This window comes from Eleutherodactylus coqui, chromosome 1, assembly GCF_035609145.1.
Source record: "Eleutherodactylus coqui strain aEleCoq1 chromosome 1, aEleCoq1.hap1, whole genome shotgun sequence".
In the NCBI taxonomy this organism is placed as follows: Eukaryota; Metazoa; Chordata; class Amphibia; order Anura; family Eleutherodactylidae; genus Eleutherodactylus; species Eleutherodactylus coqui.
This window is the reverse complement of record NC_089837.1, coordinates 491,459,030-491,482,435: the sequence shown is the minus strand read 5'-3', so window position 1 is coordinate 491,482,435 and position 23,406 is coordinate 491,459,030. Positions and strand designations below refer to the sequence as shown.

The window sequence follows — 23,406 nt, the reverse complement described above, 5'->3', positions numbered from 1 at the left end:
TTTGTGCGGTGAAGGTGGGAATCTCCACCTGCGAGGGGAGCCCCCTACCAGAATACCTCTCCGAGTTTTCTGACGTGTTCTCCAAACAATTATCTGAAGCTCTGCCCCCTCATAGGGAATGGGACTGTAAAATAGACTTGATTCCTGGGGCCAAACTTCCTAAGGGCCGCATTTATAACGTTACGGTTCCAGAGAGAGAATCCATGAGGGACTACATCCAGGACAGCCTGGCCAAGGGGCACATCCGGCCCTCAGAATCCCCGGTGGGTGCCGGGTTTTTCTTCGTTGAGAAGAAGGATGGGGGTCTCCGGCCCTGTATTGACTATAGAGAGCTAAATAAAATCACAGTCCGAAACCAGTATGCTCTTCCACTCATTCCTGACCTCCTCAACCAGGTCGCTGGTGCCCGATGGTTTTCTAAACTTGATCTCAGGGGAGCATACAACCTCATCCGCATTCGGGAGGGGGATGAGTGGAAAACCGCCTTCAATACGCCCCTCGGGCATTTCGAATACCTAGTTATGCCTTTTGGATTGTGTAACGCCCCCGCCATTTTTCAGGGGTACATGAACTCAGTGTTTCAGGATATCATGGGGGTGTTCGTGGTTGTATATCTAGACGACATTTTGATTTTTTCCTCCGACTTGCCGAGTCACCATACTCACGTTCAGACTGTGCTAGCTCGACTCAGACATAACAAGCTGTTTGCTAAACTCGAGAAATGTGTTTTCGGGGTACAAAAGATATCATTTTTGGGGTATATCATCACGCCATGCGACTTCCAGATGGATCCTGAAAAGGTGAAGGCCATCACGGAGTGGGCCCAGCCAGGGTCGTTGAAAGCCCTTCAACGCTTCCTCGGCTTCGCCAACTACTATCGCAAATTCATTAAAGACTTCTCCGTGGTGGCTAAACCTCTAACGGACCTCACCAGAAAGGGGGCAGATGTGAGGACCTGGTCTTCTGAGGCTCTGAGGGCCTTCAATACCCTAAAGGCGGCGTTCTCGTCTGCACCTGTCCTAGTACAACCGGATCTGTCCAGTCCTTTTGTGGTGGAGGTAGATGCCTCTGAGTTTGGTGTGGGAGCGGTACTGTCCCAAGGTCCCTCCACTCTCACCAACCTTAGACCGTGTGCCTATTTTTCTAGGAAGTTTTCGTCCACCGAACGGAACTATGATATAGGCAACCGGGAATTGCTGGCGATTAAGTGGGCTTTCGAAGAGTGGAGGCATTTTTTGGAAGGAGCCCATCACCAGATTACGGTACTCACTGACCATAAAAACCTCACTTATCTAGATTCCGCTAAGAGGTTAAATGCTCGGCAAGCCCGCTGGGCCTTGTTTTTCTCTCGGTTCAATTTTGTTGTTACCTATAGACCCGGTTCTAAGAATGTCAAGGCTGATGCCCTGTCTAGGAGTTTTGGTTCTCCGGAACCTTCCGAGCCGGAGCCTGAGAGCATTCTCTCCCCTGGGGTGGTCCTCGCTGCTGTCTCCTCCGACCTTTCACCTCTCATTCACGCCGCTCAACAATCTGCTCCTGAAGCCCTTCCGGAAGGCAAATTATTTGTCCCGTTGTCACTGAGATTGAAAGTGTTAGAGGAGACACATGCTTCAGTCCTAGCTGGACACCCCGGTATCAGGGGTACTCTGGAGTTAGCGGCCAGACTCTATTGGTGGCCGCACATGGCCAAGGATGTACGGGTATTTGTGTCCGCGTGCCCGGTTTGCGCAAGGGGGAAGAACCTCAGGAGACGTCCTGAGGGGCCTCTTCTGCCCTTGCCCATTCCGTCCAGGCCATGGTCCCATTTGTCCATGGATTTTATTACTGATCTGCCATCCTCGCTGGGGAATACGGTCATTTGGGTAATAGTTGACCGTTTCTCCAAAATGTCTCATTTTGTTCCACTTGGCAAGTTGCCTAACGCCAAACTTTTGTCTGAGATGTTCATCAAGGAGATTGTTCGGTTACATGGGATCCCCGAGGATATTGTGTCTGATAGAGGGGTTCAGTTCGTCGCTCGCTTCTGGCGAGCCTTCTGTAAAAATCTAAACGTTAATTTGTCCTTTTCCTCCGCTTTCCATCCCGAGAGTAACGGACAAACGGAACGGATGAACCAAGAACTTATCCAGTATCTGCGACTGTTTGTCTCTGATAACCAGCATCAGTGGGCCAACTACTTACCTCTCGCCGAATTTGCTATTAACAACCATGGTAACTCGTCGACCCAACTGTCACCTTTTTTTTGTAACTATGGGTTCCATCCCCGGTTCTCGCTTTCTACTCCTTTGGTCTCGAACAATCCGGCCGCCGACATATCCGCCGAAGAACTGTGCACAGTTTGGGCCCAGGTTCGTAAGAACCTTCAGGGTTCCCAAGAGAAACTGCGTAAATACGCAAATAAAAGACGTACTATCTCTGCACCTTTTGTGGTCGGGGAGCAGGTTTTATTATCATCTAAGAATCTGAGACTTAAGGTTCCCTCCCTGAAACTTGCTCCTCGGTTCATTGGCCCATTTACGGTTTCTCAGGTTATCAACCCGGTGTCATATAAGTTGGCACTTCCTGACCCCTGGAAGGTCCACAAGGTTTTTCACAAGAACTTGCTTAAGAAGTATGTGACTCCAGTTCTCCCCACCCAGAACCCGCCTCCTCCCTCTCTGGTACAGGGGGAACTGGAGTATGAAGTAGAAAGGCTTGTGGATGCCCGACGGGTTAGAGGTGGGCTGCAGTACCTGGTCCACTGGAGAGGATTTGGCCCTGAGGATAGGACGTGGGTCCCTGCCAGGGACGTTCATGCGCCACGCCTAGTCCAGGCATTCCACAGGGCTTTCCCGCTTAAGCCCGCACCTGGCCATGGGGGTCCGGTGTACCCCCGTAGAAGGGGGGGTACTGTCAGAACCGGCAACTCTCGGGGCCGCCGTGCCCGCACCACCGGTCCGGCCACCCGGGGTACAGGAGCGCGGCGCAGAGGTACCCCGGTTCTTGTGATCTCCCCGGGCCGCTGTAAGACTGGTCGCCGCCGGGTTGCTAGGGAGGCAGCTGGTGCTTCTAGTGTCCTGACTACCAGGCTGGCTTCCCTAGTAACTGTCTGTGCAGCTAGACTGGGGGCGTGTCCCCAGCACCGCCCTGATTAGCCCTGCTGCTGTCAGGCTCCCCGCCCCAATCAGCTTCTGGGGCGGGAGCGCTGACAGCATTTAAATAGGTGTGTTTTCCTCTCAGGCCTCGCCAGTGTTAGTTTGGTTCTCCAGCTGCACCCGCGTTTATCCTGACTGCTCTTGTGACCTCGGCTTTTCTGACACCTGCTTTTGGACTTGACTACGTTTTTGCCTGACCCCTCCGTACTGCGTACCCTCTTGTTGCCTACCCGGATTGTCTGACCATTCTACCGTTGCTTGTCTCAGTGTCTGTTTGTCTCCCGTGTCCCGCTTCCCTAGTGAGGGTAGGGACCGTCGCCCAGTTGTCGCCCTGGGGGTTAGCCCAGGGGGGCAAGTAGGCAGGGACAGGGGTTGCGGGATATCCCAGGGACCCCCATATCCCGGACACTGTCCTGACACCTTGCTTAACAGGGGCGCTCTATGATATTTCTTCTTTGGTAGACAAGTGAAAACTTGGTACCACGATCCCCGATAGATTACAACTGATCACTGGAGATCATGTGATCAACTTACTATACAAAGATTATCCAAAGTTGACAACCCTTTAAAAATAGGCAACAAGGTGACAATTAGAGATGAGCGAGCACGCTCGGATAAGGCAGTTACTCGAGCGAGCATCGCTCTTCTCGAGCAACTGCTTACTGGTTCGGAGCAGGCACGGGGGGCGGCGGGGGGTAGTGGGGGGGATCTTTCTCTCTCTCACCCCCCCCCCCCCCCCCTCTCCGAGCCTGCTCGGACCAGTAAGCAGTTACTCGAAAACAGCGATGCTCGCTCGAGTAACTGCCTTATCTGAGTGTGCTCTCTCATCTCTAGTGACAATGTATCGAAGACATTTTTGGTAAACGAGGGCCATATAGATCCCACACACATTGATATCAAGACATGAAAGAGAACAGAAACCCAAGAGGGTCTACCTAGGAGTCTGGCACTAGGGCGAAGGGCTTTAAGCTTCCCCTCTTCTTCATATCAGTGTTGCACTGGGACATAGTTCATGATACGAGGAGAACGCCTTATGTATAAAAACACACTGAGTGAAACATAAAAGCCATTAGAAGCCTCAGACGTTCTGTTGTCTCTGTAATCAGCATTCCTTAACGTATCGCTTTCATTTCAGTCTAAGTGATTATGGGTTCATAAAAAGTTTACAGAAGACATTTTTTTCTCCCTCCCTTAATTTTAACTCATCACAATTTTTTTTTCTTGTTCTCTGTGTCGAAGACAACAATGTAATCAAATAAATGCTAACGCAAAGAGAGAAATCACCCGGTTCAGCCATAGTTATTTAATTACAGAGTATTATACTTGTGTACAATATGAATCCTGCTCAATGATACTGCTAGACATAAATGAAAATTGCAACATTATATTTTTCTATGATAAGTGCTAGATATCTGCTGGAGGGAACGGAAAGGGCATCAATAACAGTACAGGGCGCGGGCATGATGTTATAGCCAACTCCAGAATTGTAACACCGCATAACCCTTAGACAACCAGGATCTTAGGCAGGGTTCACACAGGGCGGATTTGCCGCGGCCGCTAATCTCGGGATTAGCCAGCCATGTGGATGAGATTTCTCAGAAATCTCGTCCACACGGGACGGCCAATCCGCTGCAGTAAATCCGGCTGAAACCGCGGCTGCGGCGGCCGCAGCCGCGGTTTCAGAAGATGCAGCATGTCTATATACCTTTCCTTTTTTGTTTATTTTCGTCGCAACAGAAAAGCAAGCGACCGGGCCGCTTCAAAGCCGCCGCGGCTTAAACCGTGGTGGTTCTCCTGGCGGAAATCTCACGGTTTTTGCTGCGGCCAAACCGCGAGATTTCCGACCAGAATCCGCCCTGTGTGCACCCAGCCTTAAGATGGACTGACCCCTGCGCATTGCCTACCATTGATGCCCTCTCACAGTCATAATATACCAAATAATATACACTTTTAAATACCACACATTCACACTTGCCTATGAGGTTGAGTTTGGTACATATTTAATAGCTGTATCTGTGCATTGAGCTGTGTTTTGGTGCTGTATTTATGTTATTATCTTGGTTCTGGGGCTGTATTTATGTATTGAGCTGTGTTTTGGTGCTGTATTTATGTTATTATCTTGGTTCTGGGGCTGTATTTATGTATTGAGCTGTGTTTTGGTGCTGTATTTATGTTATTATCTTGGTTCTGGGGCTGTATTTATGTTATGTACCATATATATTAACTGAGCAGGTGGGGGTATGCTACTATGTTGCATATATATAGAAAGAGCTGTCATGCCAGGTATGCCTGAAATACTCTAACCTACTAAAAGGTAATTGGACACCTAAAAAAAAAAATCAGAACTACATGTTAACCCTTTCCAATCCAATTTGTATCCTGGTTTTCCTAGGGGGCTTACTCTTTTTCTACCGTTATACAACGGCGCTATATGCTGGCTAAAACCAGTACTGCATGAGGTGACACGTTGGATAGGCTCCGACAGCAGAGAGTCTGGCAATATACAGTAAGAGAACCCCGATGGATGCTTTCCAACATCGGAGCTGTACAGCCTTAAATCATAATGTCTTCAGAGGTCAGACAGTGGACTGGAAAGGGTTAATACTTAGTGGGACTCCTTTGGTGCTAATTGCATGGGATACTCTCCATGGCATACTTTTCATTACCTCCTGATACACTTCAGCTGATATTTCCCTCCAATCATCCAGAAAACATCTGGCAAGTTCTCTCAAAGAACATCCATCAGTCCGTATACAATGGTCCAAGGAGAATTTTCATTGGACAATTGTGTATGTATATATATATATCATTTTTCTTCTTTTCACAGGTGAAGGCTGCCAAAAAGAAGGTGGTTGTCTGTGGCGGTACCCAGAAGTGAAGATGAGTGTGGGAACAAGAAGGAAGTGTTAGCAAAGTCTAGACTTAGAGTTTATGGGCCAAGGTATGTATATATTTTGGAGGTATGATCTTGGGTCTAACTTTAGGGGATCTGGGACTGTACTTGTTTAGGGATCTGATCTGCAGCCTATAGTTATTTTGGGGTGTCGGTAAAGGGTCATATGTACAACTTGTGATTGAAAGGTCTTAGGTTTGAGGCACGCTGTATAATTAGGTTTGCCACCCAGCTGGTAACTAAAGTCCAAAGCCTGGCGCAGATATTTATTCTTTACCGGCCATATTGTTTCTTGTGGGACAACGCTTTTCACACAACAACCCGTAATAATCAATCTCCCTCAATGTGCACACCAAACGTATTTTCCACACTGTCCTACCAAAAGTAATTGGACCCCTGAGCAAGAATCAAAAGTAGTATTTATTTCCATATGTTAATACTTAGTGGGGCTCCTTTGGCCCTAATGACATTAGATACTCTCTGTTGCATACTTTCTACTAACGTCTGATATACTTCAGCTGGTATTTCCCTCCATTCATCCTTCAAATTCTCACAAAGATGGGTTTAGTAGTTTTTAGGCTGTGACTCAATGCAGACCAGTCCAATCATCGAACATCCATATCCTCAAACAAACTTAAAATATTGTTAGACATGTGACGAGGCTCGTTGTCTTGTTGGAAGTATGGCCGACCATTCCCAGAGTATTGTCCCATTGGCAGCAGCACATTATTGTCTAGAATGTCAGGGTCCACCTTCATGTTCATCATTCTTGTCACTACAACCAACGGACCGAGACCATGCCATGTAACACATCATCAGGCCATAATGTTACCTCCTCTGTACTTAACTCTTGGCACAATGAACTTAACCACAAGATGTTCCCTGGGATCCTCCACACCCAGGTCACTCCATAGAACGTTCTTCTATTGCTCAATTGTCCAATGACAATTCTCCTTGCACCATTGTGGCCAAGCTGATGCATTTTCTTTGAGAGAACTCGGCAGACATTTGCAGGATGATTGGAGGGAAATACCAGCTGAAGCATATCACACGCTAATAGAAAGTATGCCATGGAAAGTACCCGATGCCATGAGCAACAAAGGAACCCCACTAAGTATTAACATATAGTTCTAATTCTTTGTCAGGTGTCCAATTAACTTTTGGTAAGGTAGCATATTTCAGGCACACCTGGCTTGACAGCTCTGTCTAAAATACCGGCATTCCAAATTTACAAAAAATTAGTAACTATATGCCACCTACAGCATAAAGTAGGCAAGAGAAATATGTCTACTATGTCTAAGTTGGGAAGGGGAAAAAAAAACTTTGTAACTGCTCTCCACCATGACCAAGAGATGAGGATCCCTAGAGGGGACCTCCGCTCCTTCCCTATTGCCTCAGAATTGTCTAATAAGGCATATGAAAATGTATTTTCCAAGTAGACAACCCCTTTAAGACAAAAATAAATGACAGAGATAAATCTAAGTGTCAAGAAAAGTAGATTTTAGAACATTTCCAAATTACCTTTATTAAAAAAAATAAAAATAAAGTGACCCGTGGGGCTGCGGGCCGAGCAGCTGTGTATACAGGTATACAAGAGATGGGATATGAGTAGCATTAGTGAGTGTAAATGATCCTGCGCTGAGGTGTATTTAACCATCAGGTTCAGAAGTTGAAGCTATAAACCCGCTGCATGCCGACTCTTAATGCGGCTCTTTAGTCATAGCTCATTTATATCCGCTGTAATTTGTGTTATCAGCAGCGGATCTTACATATTAGGATCACTTGATTGAGACTTGCGCAGGAAATGCAGTTTGTCATATTCAGGTTGTGAACCCAAACGTGACTTCTACTGTGCAATGTAATTGCTTCTAAAGTCATTATACACTTACCAGGTCTTTAGTCTTAAAGGAACCTGAAAAAAATTTCGGATGAACTAATGCTTCTTTTATGAAACATGGAATGTACACTTTTTGTTAAAGGGGCCACACCTTTTTTAAAAATAAATTTCGGAAAACTGCTACATTATTCAAAAGACTATAGTGCATATTGTGTAGACTGATTTTCAGCATAAGGGCTCATAGGGCTACATTTTGTATGGAGTCGTAAAAGGGTCGCGATAGAGGTCCATAAGGCGGATGTGGGCTGGGGGGGGAATCGCCCCCCTTAGGATTGTCCAGGTAGACAATCCCCATAGTCCGTGCATTTTGCAGAGCTGCATTAATCACTATCCTCCTGGCTCTGTCTATTCCCCTCTGATATTTTGAGGTTACACTGTCAGCCCATTGGCGCCTCCACAATACAAATGCTTAGTTTTGCTACTGTATTTAGTTTATGAACTTGATTCTGGGGCTGTATTTGTGTTTCGAGCTTCGGTATGGTACTGCATCTGTGCACTGAGGTTGATTTGTGCTGTATTTATCTTATGAGCTTGGTTATATTGCTGGATGGATGTACTGAACTATGGTATTATGTACTGAGCCTGGTTCTGGTATTGTATTTATGTCATGAGCTAGGTTATTGTGCTGTATTTATCTTATGAGCTTGGTTATATTGCTGTATGGATGTACTGAACTTAGTTATGGTATTATGTACTGAGCCTGGTTCTGGTATTGTATTTATGTCATGAGCTAGGTTATTGTGCTGTATTTATGTAGTGAGCTGGTGCTGGTGTATGTTTTGAGCCTGTTTCTCGTACTGTTTATGCACTGAGCTTAGTTCTTGTACTGTATTTATATTATGAGCTTGGTTCTGGTGCTGTATGTATGTTATGAGCCTAGTTCTGGTGCTGTATGTATGTTATGAGCTTGGCTCCGATGCTGTCTTTATGTCATGAGTTTGGTTCTGGTACAGTATTGATTCACTGAGCTCTTCTAATGTGTTTATGTCGGTTTTGAGGCAGAATTTCCACTGCTGATCTGTTGCAGAATTTCTATTAGACAGCTAATGAGTCCTGTGTGGAGCCAACCTCAGGATATGTTTGCATGCAGTGGAAATGCTGCGGGTTTTCCATAGCGGAAAGTTCACCTGCAAAATCTGCAGTATTTTCGCAAATGACACAAAGTCAAGGCACGCTCCACCGGTGTGCCGTGATCTGCGCTTCCACAGCTGATTTCAGAAGATACCACGTTCATCTCTCACCTCCGAAGTCTTCACACTCTTTGCGCCTCCTTCACCAGGCACCTGGTGGCCACTAGTGAGCGCAGCTCTGCTGGTCAGGTGATGCGGAAGTGGCCAGCGCCGCTGCACCAATGGATGACCGGAATATCGGAGGTAAAATCGTACGTCATGATAAGCCACACCCTAGTGGTGCCCTCTGACCACATCCCCTTATTGGTTGGGGTGCCCCGCGGTAAAACTTTTTCCCCAGGTGTGCCCGAAGGCTGGAAAATTGGGAAATACTTTACTAAGCTGCCTGACATAGAGAATGCTACCAGGGCGCTCCTGTATGGAGTGGGACAATTGTATAGATATGTACAGTATGTAGAGCGGGGGGCGACTGGACAGCAGCAAGAATGGCGTAAAATACTTTTGCCACATATTTTTCTGGCTACGATGTTACCGAGCAATTTTTTGCTGCACATTGTAATTACAAGTTTGCTATTTTTTATATTTACTTTTCAACTTTTTTTGCTCTCTATTTGCCATGACATGGATGAACCACAACTAGAGATGAGCGAACCTACTCGGCCACGTCCCTTTTTCGCCCGAGTGCCGCGATTTTCGAGTACTTCCATACTCGGGCGAAAAGATTTGGGGGGCGCCGTGGGTGAGTGGGGGGTTGCAGCGGGGAGTGGGGGGGGAGAGGGAGAGAGAGAGGGCTCCCCCCTGTTCCCCGCTGCTACCCCCCGCGCCGCCACGCCTCCCCCTGCTCTCCCGCGCCCCCCGAATCTTTTCACCCAAGTACGGAAGTACTCGAAAATCGCGGTGCTCAATCGAGTAATTACTCGAAACGAGTAGGTTCGCTCATCTCTAACCACAACCTATCCCTTTCCCGTCATGCGCTCTACATGTATCCTCAAGCACGACGGGTGTGGCACATCTTTGACATCTGACAACACCTGAAACAGTGTGATCAGAGCTAATTCCCATCGGGACTGCTAACACTTTAAGGCCCCCTGTCCACGTCCGTTGTGGTATATTGCCGCGATTTAATTCCCGCAAGTGGGGAATCGCAATGATTCTCCACTCCTGGACGCCGCGGCTGCACTCTCCATGGCAACGCTATGGAAAGCTTTCAGTGTGTTACCGGCGGCCGGATTATCACCGCGGGTAACGCAATGAACAATCGCCGGTGGACAGGCAGCCTTAATGGCCAATCAGCTTTCAGGGATCCCAAACGTTCCCATGCGCAATGAGATTGCGAGGTGCCATTCGCTTCTCCTTACCGCCTGGGGCCTTCTGAAAGTCCCCAGGGCAGTCGTGAATGATCGTGTCTACCAAGATGTTCCCGTGGTGCATCTCGCTGTGGCAGGTCTTCAGAATACAGTATATTATATAATGTACTGTTGCATTATACTTTATGAGTAGAGATGAGCGAACCTACTCATTTCGAGTAATTACTCGATCGAGCACCGCGATTTTCGAGTACTTCCGTACTCGGGTGAAAAGATTTTATGCGCCGAGGGTCGGGGGGAGGCGTGGCGGAGCGGGGGTAGCAGCGGGGAACAGGGAGGAGCCCTCTCCCTCTCCCCCCCACTCCCCGCTGCAACCCCCCATTCACCCACAGCGCCCCCGGAATCTTTTCGCCCGAGTACGGAAGTACTCGAAAATCCCGGCGCTTGGGTGAAAAAGGGGTGTGGCCGAGTAGGCTCGCTCATCTCTATTTATGAGTGATCAAACATTTGCAAGTAGGGAGTAAAGTAAAAAATATTAACCCCTTAAAGACCTTTTAAAAAATGCTATCTCTTTTACTTATCCATCAGCGAAGCTCTCTGAGGGCTTGTTTTAGCGGGATGAGTTGAGGTTTTCAATGATGATATATAATGTACCGAAAAGCTTTTAAATATTCGAAGTGGAGGGAAATGGAAAACAAAAGCGCAATTCCGCCATCTCTGGGAAGATCTTGTTTCTACGGCATACAGACTGCAAGAAAAATGATGTGATAACTTTATTCTACGGGTCAGTATGATCACTACCATACGAAGCATAGATTTTTTTGCTGTGCTGATTTAAAAAAAAAATATCTGGAAAAAAATGTATTTTCTGCCCCAGTCTTCTGGCTGCCACAACCTTTTTTTTTATTGTTATACTTCCGTCCTGTACTTTCTATCGGTGCAGTTTTGGAGTACATATGACATTTTGATCACTTTTTATTACATTTTTCTTGGAGACATGGGGACCAAAAAAGCGCAATCTTGCCGTTGTATGTGCTATTTTCTGACGGCGTTCATCGTGGGTAAATATTGTGTTACTTTGATAGATCGGTCATTTGTGGACATAGTGATACCAAATATGTTTTGGGGTATGTTTATTTAGATTCTTTTTATTATAGATATGAGGTAAGTTGTTTTTTTTTAATTTTATTACCTTTCATTTTTTCAAAATAATTATTACAACTTTTTAAAACCAATTCCTACATTTTTTTTTTAGTCTCCACAGGGGACAAGAACTTGCAATGGTTTGATCACTCCTGCAATATGATGTAATACCAAAGTATTACATTATACCATGATCTGACAGCCAATCTATTAAAGGGGTTGTCCCGCAGAAGCAAGTGCAGTTATGCACTTCTGTATGGCCATATTAATGCACTTTGTAATGTACATCGTGCATTAAATATTGGCCATAGAGAAGTTATATACTTACCCCCTCCCGATGCTGGCGTCCCCGTGTCCATGGCGACGACTAAACTTCTCCTCTGGTCGCCGCAACAGTTGCGCTTGCGCAGAGAGGAATCCTCTTCTGGAGGGTCCGGGCTCACGAGCTGTGTCCTGGTTCCTCCCCCTTCTCAGCGTCATCGCGTGGCTCCGCCCCCGTCACATGGTGCCGATCAGCCAATGAGGTGGCTGAAATCGGCAGTGGAGCGCAGACAGCAGAAGAACATCCATGGTGCACCATGGGAGAAGACCCGCACTGCATCATGGGAGAAGACCAGCGGCAGCCATCTTGGAAAGAAGATTTTTTAAAGTTGCTGAACAGGGATTCAGGTAAGGGAATTTTTTTTATTTTTAATAACACCTGGCAGCAGTATTCCTTTACAGGTACTGGCGGACTGGGCAATTTTTTTTTTTTCTCTTTAGGCGCGGGACAACCCCTTTAAGCCACTCCACAGGCATGGCTTGATTACTATAGTTGAGCGAGCATACTCTGTTGAGCTTGATGCTCGTTCGAGTATTAGCGTACTCGGTGGTGCTTGTTACTCGAACGAGCATCAAGCTGTGTTCGACCCCACCCCAGTTTTTGGCTCCTCCCTGCTCTGACGTGCCTGTTTTGGCTCCTCCCTGCCGTGACGCAGCGCGTGTCAATGGCAAATTTTTTGTCAGGCTGGCAGGGGAGAGAGATAGAGAGAGAGAGACTGACTAGAAAAAGAAAAAGAAAGGCTCGGCACCCGGCGTCCCACATACAAAGTTGCTCGAGTCTCCCATTGTAGTCATTGGGGTTCGTTACTTGAGTAGAGCTCTCGAATTTTACGAAAAGCTCGACTCAAATAACGCGGACCCGAGCATTTGGGTGCTCGCTCATCTCTATTAATTACAATAGCAGCGTTGGGGGCTTTCGGAAGGCCCCTGACTGGCATGACAACTGGGAGGGTTAACATCTGCGCTCAATCTAGCACACTGAAAACACTGTCAGGAATAAAAATATACGCAAAGCCAAAATTGTACTTTTTTTGCTCACTCTCAATCCAAAAAAAAAAGAATAAAAAGAGATTAAAGATGAGCGAACGTGCTCGTTTAGAGCAATTACTCGATCGAGCATCACTTTTTTCGAGTAACTGCCTAATCGGGTGAAAAGATTCAGGGGCCGGTGGGGAGTGGGGGGTAAAAGAGAGCCCCCCTTGTGCCCCCTGCTACCACCTGCTCCACCCCGGCGCCCCCCGAATCCTTTTGCCCAAGTAGGCAGTTACTCGAAAAAGCGGTGCTCGATCAAGTAATTGTCCTAAACGAGCACGCTCGCTCATCTGTAATTGAGATCAAAAAGCCGTATGTTCCCCAAACTGGAGTTAATAAAAACTGAAGATCATCCTAAAAAGAACGAGCCCCCACACAACCTGTTCGCCCAAGAAAATTAAAAAGTTATGGGGTCCAAAGATGGCAACAGAAAGCTATTTTTTTTTCTTAAAAGTTTTTTTTTAAGTTTTACTACATCTAAAATAACTATATAAAATTGTAATCATTGTAATCGGATCAATCCACAAAATATAGTGAACACAGCATTTTTCTGCATCGGGAATGTCATAAGAGCACCCCCCCCCCCCAAAAAAAATGGCGCAATTGCATTTTTTCCACTTCTACCCACTTAGAAGTTTTAGAAAAATTGCAGCACATTATATGATACGTTAAATGCTACCATTGCAAAACACAACTTGTCCCACAGAAAATCTCGCCCAATAGCTATGTTATCAGAAAACTAAAAAAGCTATAAATGTTTGAAAGTGGGGAAAAAAAACAAAAAAACAAGAAACTAAAAAAAAAGCGCAGCGGGGAGAGGCTGCACTCCCCATTGTCCCCCAGACAACATGTATCTTTTTTTTCCCCAAGCTTTGCATGATACAATAACTCCCATGAGGTAATGCAGTTCCAGCTCTGCCTATACCCTCTGCCACCTACAGATGGCAGTGTAGAGACAAACTTCTCAAGTTTCCTATTCTTTTGCAACAAAGTTTCAGATTTTCAGTTGTCTTCCTAACTCTAACTTGTTTTAAGTTCCCCATGTCATATCTGCAGCCACAGCTCAGGGTGATGTCATTTTCCAGGCTCTGAGGATCCTTGCAATTTTTTTTTTCTTATTCAGCTTCTTCTTTCCTGCAGCTAAGGAGGAATCCAGGACAAAAGGGAATGCAGTCTTACTTTGAATGAAGTTTTATCTAGGAATGTAAGGTGACCTGAATGTGACCCTGTTTGGAGTCCCTGTGTGGCAGCAAAACAGGGGGGATCTATTGGGATCAAGAGTTTTTAACTTGCATTGGCTTTAGCAGATTGATCAGCTTGGCTGCTTTGTGCAGAAGGGAGGGGAAAAACACCAAGAAAGAGTCTGATCTGCCGGAAATGTCTGAAAACTAGAGTTTCCTCTGTGCAGCAGCAGCAGCAGCCTTGTGTCCTGATCATAGGGACAATGCAGCAGGGTGACACTGGCTGCGGATCTCCTCCAGCACCTCTGCTGTGCCTGCTCTGATTCTTCCTCTCTCTGCTGGGAGAAGACTTTTACAACTTCCCAAAAACATTGCCAGAAGATTTCTTCCCTCCAAGGATCTATAAGGCTTCTTCTTTACAATGGGACTCCCCACTCTGGAGTTCAGTGATTCCTACTTGGATAGCCCAGACTTCAGGGAAAGGCTGAAGTGTCATGAAATTGAGCTGGAAAGGACCAATAAGTTTATTAAGGAATTGATTAAAGATGGGAACATGCTGGTGGGAGCCTTGAGAAGTAAGTACGCGGCGCTGACATGTTGCGGCAAGCCATTCACGGCGTGTTCTTGTAGACTTTGCATTCAGAAGTTGTTGGGAAAAGTTTGGAGCTGGGTGTAGAGGAGCGTCGCTTTCTGGGTGCTAATAAGTGTATATCTCCACCATATGCTTGTAGAGCTGCTGCAGAATCTCTTGGGAGCTAAACTGGTCATAGACGTCCAAGTATATGATGAGTTTTGGGTGTTTTCTTTGTGAATGGAAAGTTTGCCGGGAAAGGGCAAACTTTTTCCTATGATATGAGTGTGGGGCCGAATTCACAGGAGCGAATGCGTTTTTTTGCAGAATGGGTGTTGTGTACATCGGCGTACTTTACTGTACTTTTTGCGTGCGCCGATGCGCTCAGCCATTGAAACAGCAAATTAGTTTCAGGAGTTCAAAATGTACGTTTTCCCTCCGCAGGAAAAAAAGCATGCTGGGTATTTTATTGTATGACCGAATTGCACACACCAGTTATCCGCATGCGAATGAACCCAATGAAATCAATGGGTTCTATTTTCTCCGGAATGTGCGCCCAAATTTTTCGTGTGCAAATGTGTGCGGAAATACGTCCGTGTGAAGCCAGCCGAAGAGGGGGCGATTTTTCATAAGCAATATCTGACCGATTGCAATATGGTCGAATATCACGCATGAAAAAACTAATTACTTTTATTGTATTTATTCACAAGAGCGAAAAGGGTCTCTCAGAGATTGAATGAATGATGCTTTTTTGCGCTCACATTGGCATATTTTACTGTACGTTTTCTATGCGCAAAGGCATGTGCGTTCGTGCGCTGCAAAAAAACACACCGATTGAAATGGCTAAGTAGCCTGATGAGTTCCAGATGTGTTCTTTTTCTGCGCCATTACGCAGTGTTTCGCACACCTTCCACCATATTTTGTGTACATTTGCGCACTCCCATGGGGACTTTTGTTGCATAAATGCATAGGAAAATGGAGCATGCTGCATTTTTTTGCACGATTGAAATGCGCATATGTACATGGGATGGAACCCATTGAAATCGAGGGGTTCTACTTTCTGCGTATTGCATGCACAAATTTTTAATGCGCTGATGCGCACCCAAATGCATCCGTGTGAATCCAGCCTTATATTGTATTCGCATGAGGGATTTCTCAAGCGCAATATCTGACCGATTGCAATATCTCGCATGAAGAGAACATAATACTGCCAATGTGTTTATTCGTGTGAGCGATTTCTCTTTCTGAGAATCAAACATCGCTGCGTGTTGTATTTTGGGGCAATTCTGTAGCAGAATCTCCCATTATGTTCTATGGCGGCAAAAAAATTGCATCACGATTTTCCTGTGAATGGGGTGCGATTTTTCTATTTTTCTTATTGTAACAGAATTCACAGGTTTGCATATGGGATATTGGCCTGAGTTTCTTGGACCGATACCCCCAATCGCCCGTGTTAATGCACCCTAATAGAGGCATTCTTCTGTAATGCACTGTATAGCCCAAGATGGCGACAAACGAGCAACTCTTGAAATCCACCAGGTGGTACCAGGTGTGTAAATTAGTTGCCCAACATTTGACTTGAAAGCCTCATGCCTTATTCTACACGGCCTACGGATACCTTGTCATATATGGCCCCCTGCACACGGGTGGAAATTCTGCGGCGGGATTCCCCATAGGATTGCATTAGATAATGTAATCCTCGCAGACAGCTGCGATTTGACCGCGTGAAACTAAATCACGGCATGTCCTCGCAGAGGCCCACACAGAAACGTCACTGTTGGCATGCCAGCTCTGGTCTGCGCATGCGCGACAGCCAGCACAGGGCTGAGGAGCCGCGGGTCACTGCAGGGGCACTGGTCCGCATCCCACTGCGAGAAATGTATAAATATAAGGTGATTAATATGAAATACAGGGAGAACACACAAACTCCATGCAGATGCTGTCCTTGGTCAGATTTGAACTTAGGGCCCCAATACTGCAAAGCAACAGTGCTAACCACTGAGCCACCACATTTCGAGGTTGTGGTGAAGTTCCTGTTTGGTTCGAACTAAGTTGGGGAAAACTTGTCAAACCAAACTACTCAAAAGTTCTCATAATGATAATAGATGGATCATTAATGATGACAATCCCTAAAATCATTGTTCCGGTTAGTGTGATCGGCATGGTCTAGATCGATCCATTCTATAATCTTTGATTGCAATAATCGTGCTGATCAAATAAGAAAATCATCATGTTTACCGAATAGTGAACCCCAGGGGCGTAACTAAAGGCTCAGGGGCCCTGATGCAAAACGTGAGCTGGGGCCCCCCTCTATCTGTATCTGTACCAGTACCTAAACCATGCTGCACAGAGGCATAACTTGAAGCTTCTGGGTCCCAATGCAAAACCTGTAACAGGGCCCCCAACTATAATGCTTTATTGATAGTACTGGGCTTCCTATATGGAGAAGAGGCCTTATGGGCCCCTCAAGACTCCTGGGCCCAGGTGCAACCGCATCCCCTGCACCCCCTATAGTTACGCCCCTGGTGAACCCCTTAAAAACTAAACTAAACTACCTCAAACTAAAAAAAACAAGACTATTACGTCAACGAGTTCCGGCTCTTGCAATGTAAGAATGAAAGTCACTTGGTCCTCAAAACATAAAATATGCTCATCAGTAAGGAATTAAGAACACGGCGCACGGTATGGCTGCATGTTATGAAAGAAGTGATCTGATTGGTTGGGCAGCAGCGCCGATGTTTGTCTGCACAACTTTATTTATAAAAGCCTGATGAACACATTTAAAGCCAAGCATTGACTAATGTAATGTAGTGCGAGGTTGGCCTGTCTATAGCTATATCTTGTGTCTATGGCCAGCTGTGGACGCTTAGGTCACTGCCGGGAGAGCGTGGGTAGCGATTACCCCTCCAGGATACAGAAGCTTTATACTGTAATCTGATCCAGCTGTCTGAGAAGTTACAGCCTCGAGGCATTGTCTCCCAGGATGGGGCTCACATTCCTCGCAATTCATTGGCAAACTTTTATTTCCCTTCGGCCTAAGTTACACAGAAAGTTGGGTTTTTAGTTACACACTAAAAATATTTTTGTTAAACATGGGGCGATATAGGGCGATATAACTAGAATATAGGTACTTGAAAAAAAGTGACACAAAATGGTTCTGATAGGGCGGTTCACATCTGCGGTGGAGCCTCCAGTCAGGGGTTCTATCGTCGATTTGGTACAAAATACCGAAAAAGAAAGGATGCAGTGCTTCTTCTTCCCGCTAAAAGATGGCCAGTTGGGTGGAAAATTAACAGATCCTAGTATAGTCAATGGGGTCTGTTCGGCGCTGCTCGGTTCTGTCCTGAGACGGAGCCTTTCCGCCACTGGGATTCCCCTTTCCTGCTCCCCGCACGGAGCAGGAAAGCGGCATCCCCAACGCAGGTGTGAAACTACACATAGTCTTCCATTAAACTGTAAATTCGATGGTATAAGCTGTCATGGACATCGCCATATTGCCATCCTGTATTTATGAAGCCCTAGTAGGCTGCTGTAAGCATGGGACCCAAAAAGTGAGAACCGCCAACTTGTCGGAGACGCTTGGTTTTTAGTTCACCTTAAAACAAGCCATCATCGTTCATCTGATTGCCTGTTTGCTCTGAATGGAGATAGGGGGCCGGAAGTGATCTCCATTCAGTGAATGCACAAGAATGATATTGGGACGGCTGTAACGCGGAGGGGGTGCGCGACGCAGGTTTCAGAAAACGATGGAGTTAACAAAAATATGCAACATTTTATACCAGTAGGAGTGTAAGTAGCAACAAGAGTAACTGGCAACAAACAAACAATCCAAGTTGCACTCTATGGTTGCTTAATGTCGCACTAAGGGTGAATGCCCAGAGACGGATTGGTACCACGTTTCCCGCAGCGAAAATCCATACATGAATTCCGCAGTGGCAGGGTTCTATTGAAACTAATAGCTTTCTGGCTGCCAACGCACACATGCGGATTTCTACTGCGGATTTCCACAAGCAGGAAAAAATTGGCGCCGTGTTCTATCTTACCGTGGATTTACACGGCAGGAGGACTCCATTGATATCAAGGAATGAAGACCGCGGAAAATGTGATTTCACACGGGCATTTTTTGTTTTGGATCGCGGTACTCCCGCGGGTGTATTTTGCATGTGTCCGTTCTTACTACAAGCCATAAATCCAAACAGTATGAATGACATTTGCAAGAGTAAGGCTGTCTGCCATGACCGGATTTGAATTGCGGAAACTGCGATCGCCACCTGCGCGGGCGATCTGCGGTATTCCGCACACATTGAAGGAATAGAACATTCACATAGCAGCTCACATGAGCAGATAGCGATGGAGATTTCCTTGAGTGGATTTTAAATTGCAGCATTTTTTATTTTTCTGCGAACTCCGAAGTCAATGGAAGACGTCCGTCCCATGGCCCATTCACAGTTGACATTGCGGATAGGCTATAGGTACCCTTGTCATCGCCTAGCGACGGGGCGGGAAAACAAAAAAAAATTTGTACTACGCATGACCGGTGGAGAGGATCTCACTTACAGTTTGTCGCTGAAGAACAGAAGTGTCTGTTCCGGTCTTTCCTTTACCAGTTTTTAAGTACCAACACTGTAGCATGTGGGCCTTGTAAAAACAGCACCAGCAATTGCCCTCCCTCTGTGCAGATTATGGCTTTGTTGTCCGGTGGTCTGTAGGGGGCGTCCTGAGCACAGTCCCCTTGTGTGCCCTCAATCCTCCACTGGTCCCAACACCTCCTAACAATCTGGTCAGAACGGCCCGGTGGTGGACAATTCATCGATACGACCATCCGGCTTCTCACATCCCAATAATGCGTCCCTCTCAGACTCTGGTACGGGGTGAAATCTCTTCTCTACGTCGTAGAGGTGTCTAGTGGTCAACAAGCTCTACACAAGCGGAAGAAGAGGTCACTACACACAAGGAGCCTCTGAGAGCTACTTATAGGCCAAGGGGGGAACCACTTTTAGGGCCTCAGATGGTAAGACCGTCCATATAATGAGGCTACAACTCTCATCATTGGCATATCTGCCTGAGATGGAAGTGTGTGCCAGGTTTTGCAGCAAAGCGACAACTTTTGATAACAGTGTACTTAGAATAGCATCTGCTGTGGCCTTATCATCAGACTCCGAAGTGAAGTCTTTACATCATTTACACTATCCGCATTGTCATAGGGGACGCTGAACTCCTTCCTCTGTGGGAATTGATAATTAATTGAGGACAAAGGTCCTAATTGCTTTGAGGACTGCAGCTTGTCATTTACATATGGGATTTTTTTTCTGCTTTCCTCTGGGAAAGGAAGTGAAGGGTTAACGTTGTGGCGCGCGACCGACAGGTACTATAAGCACCGTATGTATGGTTCCCATTTACATTTTTTTAGGTTTGTAGATTTCCTTTAATCACTGCTCCACTTTCACGGCCCTCTGCTTGTAATAATGAAATCCTTTTTCGTTCTCCCTGATGTCTTCGGACTTTTATGCTTTATGCTTACAGAATACCAATAAAGTCCTGACTGTGGAGCGCTGCGTAGACGGGACAAGTTGTCCTATTATAATCAACCATCATTGGGCTGGGTCACACATAGGCAACAGACACGGGTGCATCATCCATGTAGAGAGGTGAAGACTTGCTTCCCCACCTGAAGGCGGCAGCCCACCTTTGTCACAGCCCACAGGGCGTGGTTTGGGGATGTGGTTTAAAATGACATGTGATTGTTACCCGTTATTCCTCCTGGAAATGTAGGAACAAACTAACAACTGGCTAATGCCATTCTTCTAGTGTGGCACTGTGCTCTAATTGAGGTCGGAGCTGCCAATACCTCCTGAATTGTGTTGGCAGCTGGTAATGGCTCTGTAATGAGCTGTCAGCCACAGACAACCCCCATATTAACTGCTGATGCCTTTATAGAAATGCATTGGTGTTTCAGGGGCTTCTCACTACCTACTAAGGTACATAGAATTGAGGAGTCCCGAGGCGAAACTCAGAAATTTCCCCTCTAAAAAAATGTATGTATATATTCTGTAAGACAACCTTTGGCTCAGATACAGCGGGCTTGTACAGAGCGGCTCAGCTGTAGCATACTCCTAAATAATGCAGTCACTATATGATAGTCAGATACCAGCTCTACGTAGTGATGGTACTATTGTATCTTGTCACCACCACAATAATGAGTGGAGACCTACACTGAGAGCTAAGGGCTAGGGTCCTCATTGGCTGCCTGCAGGAAGCTCCTAGCAGCATAGGGATGTAATTATGGCTAGGATAGAGGGTTAGGGTTAGTTCCGGGGTTAGGCTTACATTATTAGCTGTAAATGCTTGGACGTGACAGCAGTTTTGCAGTAACATGCAATCATTTACAACAAATAATGTAAGACTTACACTGAAACTAACCCAAACCGTCCATCCTAGCAATAAATCATTGGCCACGCTGGAAGCGAAGGTGGGAGACTGCCGCCGGGACGAGAGTGAAAGCCAGGCAGGTAAGGGGAGTGGAGGTGGGAGACAGTCGCCGGGAAACACAAGAGTGACAGCGGGGCAGGTAAGGGGAGTGAAGGTGGGAAACTGCCACCATGACGAGAGTGACAGGGGGGCCGGTAATGGTAGCGGAGGTGGGAGACTGCTGCCGGGAAACACGAAAGTGACAGCGGGGCCGATAAGGATAGCGGAGGTGGGAGACTGCCGCCAGGAAACACGAGAGTGACAGCGGGGCAGGTAAGGGGAGCGGAGGTGGGAGACTGCCACCATGACAAGAGTGACAGCGGAGTCGGTGTGCTTTGGGCACAGGCAGCCCGCCATGAAAACTTCTTGCAGCCATGACACATGCCTCCCCATCCTGACGCTATTTCAGTGAACCTCTCGGTAATTGTCCCATAGTATTAGTGCGCCCAACTAATAGTGCTTACAACTAGGAACAGTGCCTCTTTCAGTGACCTTAATAGTAATAATGTCTCCTCAGTGGCCCCAACTAGTAATATTGTACCCAATAGTAATAGTACCCTCTTGGTGACCCCAGTAGTAATAGTACCTTCGTTTACTGGGCCCAATAGCAATAGTTCCACTCTGAGTGGCCCCAATAGTAATAGTACCCACTTAGTGGCCCTAACAGTAATAGTGCCCCCTCAGTCACCCTAAAAATAGTAGTGACCCCATCTGAATGGCCCCAACAGTGATAGTGCCCCCTCAATGTCCTTAACAGTAGTAGTGGCAGCTCTCAGTGGCCCCAATAGTAATTATGTTCCTATTAATAGCCCCAGTGGTAACAGTGAATATCATGTAGAGAGGTGAACACTTCCTTTATCTGCCTTCAGGGGGCAGCACTGTGGCAGATTTAGCATACCCGCTTTATATATTACTTTCTACAGTTAAAAAGGTTGTCCCATGAAAGCAAGTGCTGATGGAAGTAGTCCAGCCACTTGGACCCCCACTGATCCTGAGAACGGGGGTCCTGAGCATCACACAATGAAGGCAGTGGGGGCTATGTGTTCTCCTGCTCCTTTCATTTAAATGGTGCCGCTGGAGGTAGCTGAGTTTCAGCAGTCTTTTTGAAATGTATGGCCGCTGCCTTAATTGTAGGACACTTAAGTATATGCCAATGAAGTGAATTAGAGAAAGCACTACCATTGTGTTACAGTTGGCGTTTTGAGCCTTTCAACTGGCCCGCTAATCTGCGGAAAAGCCTGGAGTTGGACACCGACCGATCTGTTATTGATTACTTATCCTCATCAATCGCTGTGACCACAAAACCCTTTTATCACCAGTGAATAAAGTGGTCACGGGGCTATGCCAGAGCCATACAGATGGTTGTGGCCGTGCCCGGTACTGCAGCACTGTTCCGTTTACTTTAACTATGTCTGGGAAAAACTCTTCAATCCTGAACTAACCCTTTAAAAGAGACCTATAAAGTTATATAAAACAGACGCCAGTCAGCTGCTCACATGTAACGTCCTGCCTTATTCCTAAAAACGCTTGGCATGGTATAGTATGCTGCGCCCATGGCATTATCTATCTTTCTTACTCATCCCCTGGCAGTAATGTGGCAGAGTTCTGCTTTCTCATCGACCATTGTTTTCAATTGGGGACGGCAATTTGCATGCGAGTGCGTTGCAAGGTTACCCATGGAAATCAATGGGAAACTCTTTGTGATCCTCCGCTGTGTCTAAAAGCCGCGGCGGAGGATTGCTAGTTTCCTGAAGTGATGCCAGGTGATTTTAACACAAAAACGTCTCGCATACGCGGGGACATCACATGTCGGTGAATGCGATAGCGGGCCGAGTATCATGGCCCAATATCACACTCGCCCGTGTGAAATTAGCCTCAGCCACTATTACAGTTATTCACTGTTTAAGGCCTCCTGCACACAGGCGTATTTGCATTGCGGGGTCCGGGTGTCCGCCTCCGGACTCTGCAGCAAGTAGTGCCCATAGCATTCAATGGCAAAACGCTATTTTATCTTCATGAGCCGAAATCGATTGTGAGTCAATGAAATCCGTCCGTCCCACAGCACTTCTGAAGTAGTATTGCGGGATACGTGTCACGCCCCAGCACCGGCGGCTACTGCACATGTACAAGGGAATGCCGGCGGGCACATCCGCAGTGCTCGCAGCAGACGCCGGACAGGTATGCTGACACCGAATCGGACTCCACTTCCGGAATCCCGCATGCAGGAGGCCTTTTAGTTTATATACTGATACTGTGTAATCCACAAAAGTTGAGTAAGGCTGCTTTCACACTGGCGTTAGGGTCAGTTCAGGGTTTCCATCTCTCTGCT

General features: G+C 46.6%; 1 protein-coding gene across 1 annotated transcript in view; it reads left to right on the top strand.

Moving 5' to 3' along the window:
* Positions 1-13,860: 13,860 nt before the first annotated feature.
* The window catches only part of ARHGAP42 (Rho GTPase activating protein 42), a 289,629-nt gene continuing 280,083 nt past the window's right edge, over positions 13,861-23,406 (top strand). Inside the window, exon 1 of the mRNA XM_066586582.1 lies at positions 13,861-14,613. Coding sequence (XP_066442679.1) covers positions 14,460-14,613 — 154 coding nt within the window. The 5' untranslated portion in view covers positions 13,861-14,459. The remainder of the gene's footprint in view (positions 14,614-23,406) is intronic.